Source organism: Nestor notabilis, unplaced genomic scaffold (assembly GCF_000696875.1).
Source record: "Nestor notabilis isolate BGI_N333 unplaced genomic scaffold, ASM69687v1 scaffold21299, whole genome shotgun sequence".
Classification (NCBI taxonomy): Eukaryota; Metazoa; Chordata; class Aves; order Psittaciformes; family Psittacidae; genus Nestor; species Nestor notabilis.
In genome coordinates, this window is record NW_009944357.1 from 1 (window position 1) to 5,323 (window position 5,323).

General features: G+C 53.1%; 1 protein-coding gene across 1 annotated transcript in view; it reads right to left on the minus strand.

Annotated features, from left to right (window-relative positions):
• Positions 1 to 4,446: 4,446 nt before the first annotated feature.
• Positions 4,447 to 5,323, minus strand: part of GZF1 (GDNF-inducible zinc finger protein 1) — a 5,707-nt gene continuing 4,830 nt past the window's right edge. The window contains exons 4-5 of the mRNA XM_010022395.1: positions 5,001 to 5,158; positions 4,447 to 4,806 (exon numbers count right to left, since the gene is read on the minus strand). Of these exons, the coding sequence (XP_010020697.1) occupies positions 4,447 to 4,806; positions 5,001 to 5,158 (518 nt within the window). The remainder of the gene's footprint in view (positions 4,807 to 5,000; positions 5,159 to 5,323) is intronic.

Below are 5,323 nucleotides of genomic sequence, written 5' to 3' on the forward strand. Positions count from 1 at the left end.
GGAGGCAGCGCTTGGGGCTGAGCCCCCTCCTCGGTGCCCTCGAGTCCAGCGTGTAAATACCTCGTGCAGCTCAGTACAAGTCCTCGCTTCTGCTCTGCTCTAGTGTCGCTGTTTCTGTGCCGGGGGGACCTTCCCTGAGCTGCACTCGGAGCTTGGGGTGTTTTTTAAACGAGCTTTTATAACCGTGCTATAGTGAAAGGCTTCGTGGCTCTCCCATACCATGTGCACGTGTGGCATCCAGCCCATAGATACACGTGTGCTGGAGGCAGGACACGCTGGGGGACAGGGCAGCTGGTGAGTAGACCCAGAGTACGTTGTATTTTGGGTCTAAGATAAAACGTTCAGGTTCTAGATTTTCCTCTGTTTTTTCCACTTTACTTTGTGGCACAGCCCATCCTCCCACCCCATCCTGAGTACTAATCTATTTTTCTATTTAATTTACATGAACTCCTCCTGCTGTCGCTACTACAGGTCGTACAGACACGTGAAGCCTCCAACCTCTCCACCGTTGGTGATGCTGCCTCGTTCTTGCCACGTGCAAAGGCATTGACTGAGGTTTGATGGTACATAGAGACCCCGGCTGAGTCCTCTGGGTGATGGGTGGCTCCAGCTGGCTGGGAAAAGGTGTAGCCACGTTTGAAATGCCCACGGGAATCTTAGAAGTGTGATTGAAGCTGTCCCTGAGGGTGATTCCAGGCCTGTGTGTTGAGGGTGGCTCAGGAGCATGTGCAGTGTGTCAGCAGGAGGCATCTCACTGTGTTTCTCTGCAGTGAAGGGATTTTCAGCTGTGCTGTTGATGTGCGGAGAGTGAAACAGTAATTAACAACTGCTTTATTTGGCACAGCTGAAGTGGATCCTTCTGTGTGGCTGCTGCTGTAGCCCCAGTGCTGCTGCCCAACATGGGCTCTGGCACCAGGGCACCAGCTTTTGTGCTTCTCTTCAGCTCATTTTAACCTGGGTGTTTATGAGTAGACACAGTTTGGTTTATTGGGCTGAAGGGTTTAGTCCTGTTCAAGATGTTCTTTATCTCTACCATGGGCTTAAGTAAAGGCAAACCCAAAGCTGCTGCACTTATTTCCTGGGGTAGAAGGACGGGTTGGAACCATTTTCTCATTTCCTTGCTTTTACTGCCTTTCTGGGTCACTTTTCCAGTTGTTGGTATCAGGCACACGGTGACGGCTTTGTCCTGACTGAACCTCGGTGAGGGGAAGCGCAGGCAGGAGGGTTATTTGTGTTCCTGCATTCTCTGTGTCTCACAGATCTGAGGCTCTTCCACCTTTTTTTGTTCACTTCTCCCATTGTCAGTATTCTGCACAGTTGGGCTGAGCTGTGTCTGGACTAGAACCCGGACCCACGGGGTTGTGTGGTCTGTTACGAGTAACAGCATTAAACTACAACCATTAGTTCCGTGTGAGTAGGCTACAGCATGTCTGTCCTCCGGTGTACCCGTGGTGAATTGTGACACTGTAAATGACAATCTGCCACTGCTGTATCCCCCCTCTGTACCACGACAATGTATGACTGAGATGGCCTTAGCAGGAATATAATGTTCTGTGTGAATCTGTACATGAATAAAGTGAAAACCATGGATGTAAGAGGTGATGAATGCTCTTTCCTAGATAATCCAAAGCTGGAGCCTGAGGTAAAGCATCAGGTAAGAGGTGGTACATGTGGTGCTTCCCTTCAGATCCCTGTCACCCCACTGACCTGCCTGCTGCGGGAAGCTGCAACATCCCAAAGTGTCCCACTTCCTGTTTTCCAGGCGTGTTTCCGAACGCCAAAGCTGAGCTCCAAGAATCCCATCCTGACTCCCAAGGGCAAGGTCTGGCCGGAGTGAGCTCTATCCCCATTCTCCAGCTCCAGGCCTGCAGAGAGGCACCCGCAGCAGGGCTGAGGTGGGACCTTGGTGTCACGTGGAGGGGACAAAACGTTTGATACCATGAGCAGGGCAGGGACAACGTTCAGGATTTAATCAGAGCAGGCTCTAGGAGTAACTCGCTGCTGTACATTGCGGGGTACAAAAGGGTCCCTGGTTACAGGTACTAACACAGCCTTTACACACCCCCTTTACACCAGTGTGCGGAGTCCTGTGCTTCACCAGGGGCCCTGGGCTTGAATAAATAGTTCAAATATAACCTCTTGGAAATGCTCTTGTAAAAAATTCCCTTTCTGTAGGATAAGTTACAGTTCCACACAGAGTAACACACCAGAGATCCCTTCCATGTTCAGAACCAGCTCTGTGCCAGTCTGGGTGTTGTTACTGCTTTGCCAAGCCCTAAACCCTGCCAAAGTTTGGCTGTGCTTACCTTCACACCAGTATAACCCTCCAGAAGCATTCCTCAGCTGTGGAAATACCACCATAATAGTGACATGAAGAGAAACAGGAAAGTGAAGTAGGAAACCCAAGAGTCATCCCAGGCAGATGTTTGTCAGTGCCAAGGATTCCACAGGTTCCTTGTTCCCCACACAGGGATAACACCCCAAATCCTCCCAGGTGCTCCAGTCAGGTCAACCATAGGAACTCTCATTCCAGCTCAGCTCAGCAAAGGAAAAGGGAAGAAATGCTGACCCTGGACAGAAAGTGTCTCAGGTTTCCCTGTACAAAAGCTTTCCCAGCCTCTGGATGTGATGGGAGAACAAGGGGAGGAGATCCTAAGGGAAGATCTCCCTGTCGTGGTGAGGACTGCTCAAACCAAAGTGTGATTCTTATGGTCACTGGTGCTGCTGGGATCCAAACTTGACGGGTGGTGGTGCATGAGCCGAAGGGAAGTTGGGCTTGGGAGCCTTAGTCCCAGTGCTCACCTTCCTGACGTAAAGCAGACTGTACCTGGAATACTGTGAGCCTTAAAGCACTCCCAGTGCTAGAGGAAACCTGGAGAGTAGCTTTGGACAAGGGATGAAGGGACAGGACAAGAGGAATGGCTTGAACCTGCCAGAGGGGAGATTGAGATGAGCTCTGAGGCAGAAGCTCTTCCCTGGGAGGGTGCTGAGGCGCTGGCACAGGGTGCCCAGAGAAGCTGTGGCTGCCCCATCCCTGGCAGTGTTCAAGGCCAGGTTGGACACAGGGGCTTGGAGCAACCTGCTCTAGTGGAAGGTGTCCCTGCCCGGGGCAGGGGGTTGGAGCTGGAGGAGCTTTAAGGGCCCTTCAACCCAAACCAGGCTGTGACTCTATGAGAAGGGGCCCTGCAAGGGTTATTCTCCTGCAATGTAGCAGCAGATGCTGGTCAGGAAAAGCCCTTGAACAGGAAGGTTCAGACTTAACCCCTTCCTCTGAACCCCTCACTGGGGGCATTTAACCAGTCACTGACCTAAAACTGCTGTTCAGGTTCCTACAGAGTCTTGCAGACAAATCTGGGCAATAAAGGCCTGAATTCCCTTGACTTAGGGATGTTTTTCACTTCCTTGCACTCTTTCTGCCATTAACCACAGGAACCCTGCCAGCTCCTGCTCAGAACTGAACTCACCTCAGGGGACTCTTGCACGGGTGGGATTAGCTGCAGCAAGTCAGCAGCAGAACAGGAGGTAACTTCCAATGGGAGTATTACAGGCAGACCTGTAGTTCTGAGCAGCAGTGGAGGAAAGAGCTCTGCTGGTCTCGCTGCACCAGGGGGAGAGGGCTTGATACAGGTAATGGGAAAATGCCAATTACAATGCCCTACACTGGCTTTTCCTGCTGGAACACTGCTCTTCACCCCTGTACACGAGGTGGTTTGGGCTCTCAAATCCAGGTGAGAAGATGAAGACACTGACTGACTGAGTGGCACATTGTGCAAGGTTCCACTGAAATGAAAGCAATAACCAGCACCTGCACAGACACAGCACATGGCTCCCGCTTGCCCAGATTGCTCCTAGAGAATCCAAACTGGAATGAAAGTCCAGATCTTCCCAAAGCTCACTCCCCTTCCCAAGGAGAGAGCTGGCTCACTGCTTGGATCTTTGGCAAAAGCAGAGATATCCCACCATTTCCTGAAAAGCACTTTAGTAAATCTAATTTTACGCATGATTTTCCACTAGGGAAAACAGAATTCATCTCACTAAGCTGCGAGGCTGAGAAACGCCACGTTGCGTCTCTTGATTGTACAAGTGTCATCAATCAAATCAAACTCACACCTTCATTGTAGCAGAGCTGAGCACTGGAACCTCCTGTCACTGCAGGCAGCAGGAGCCAACGGGCTCAACTACACCCTTCCAGCTGGAGGGAAGCAACTTACATGGACTTGTGCTGCCTCTCCCCCCACCCTGGTGCGGTGTTACCAGGCCCTGCCTTCAGGAGATGGAGCTGTACCAGGTGGGGAGTGAACAGTGTGAGGAAATCCTGGCAATCCAATGCATGTCCTTCACATCTAACCCTGCTTCCTTGTCACACCTCCCCCAGTCCCCTCGGGTAGGCTGTTGGCAAAGGGCTGTACAAAGGGCGCAGCTTAAACCGGAGCTGTAACTACCACGTTACTCCATGTTGACCAGAGCGTGCAGCTGCGGCTGGATCGAGTCTGTCTGTGTGTGCAGCACCGTCAGCTCGCTCAAGGTGGTTGCTATAAGGGCTTCCTGTGGCCCTGGTGTCCCATCAGACTTACAGTCTGTGCCCGTGGCAGAGCTGGTGTCGTGCAGCGCGGTCACGCTCCCCGGGGCAGCCGCTGCCAAGTTCTGGTAGTGGCTGGTCTCAGGGAAGGGCAGCAGCTTCTCCGGGATTTTAGGGGACACGTCGTATTCCTCATCGGGAAGCTCCGTTTTGTGACCCTCATCATTCTTAGCTGCTCCTTCCACAATGACCAGGAAGGACTTCCAGGGGGTGTTCTTGTCGTGTATCTGAAAACAGTCACCGGAGAACAGGAGGTTGGACACGTGCTGACTGTCCAGGAGGCACATCCAGCTTATATGGGATGCTGGCGGACGAGGCCTCTGTTTCCACCCCACGTAACACCTCCCCAGCCCAACAAAGCTGCCTGGCAGGTGGGAGGCCTGAGAAGGCGGCCGCAGGCAGAGGGCAGAGAGGTTCTTACCGAGGTGTGCCGCCGGAGCGTGGACTTGTCGGTGAAGGTCCTGCCGCAGGCGTTGCACATGAAGGGCTTCTCCCCGGTGTGGATGCGGTGGTGCCGCTGCAGCGCGTTCAGCTGCGTGAACTGCTTCCCACACTGGTCACAGCAGTAGGGCCGCTCCCCTGCAGAGCATTGAAAGGGTCATGCTGGGGGGCTGCACACACCCTGTGCTTCACCAGCTGAAGAGGCACTCACAAGCATGCTGGGTGCACCCTGAGCACGAGCAGCAGCTCAGGGGGGGGATCCGGCCACTCTGTTGTGCTCTGGGGAGACCCACATGCAGCCCT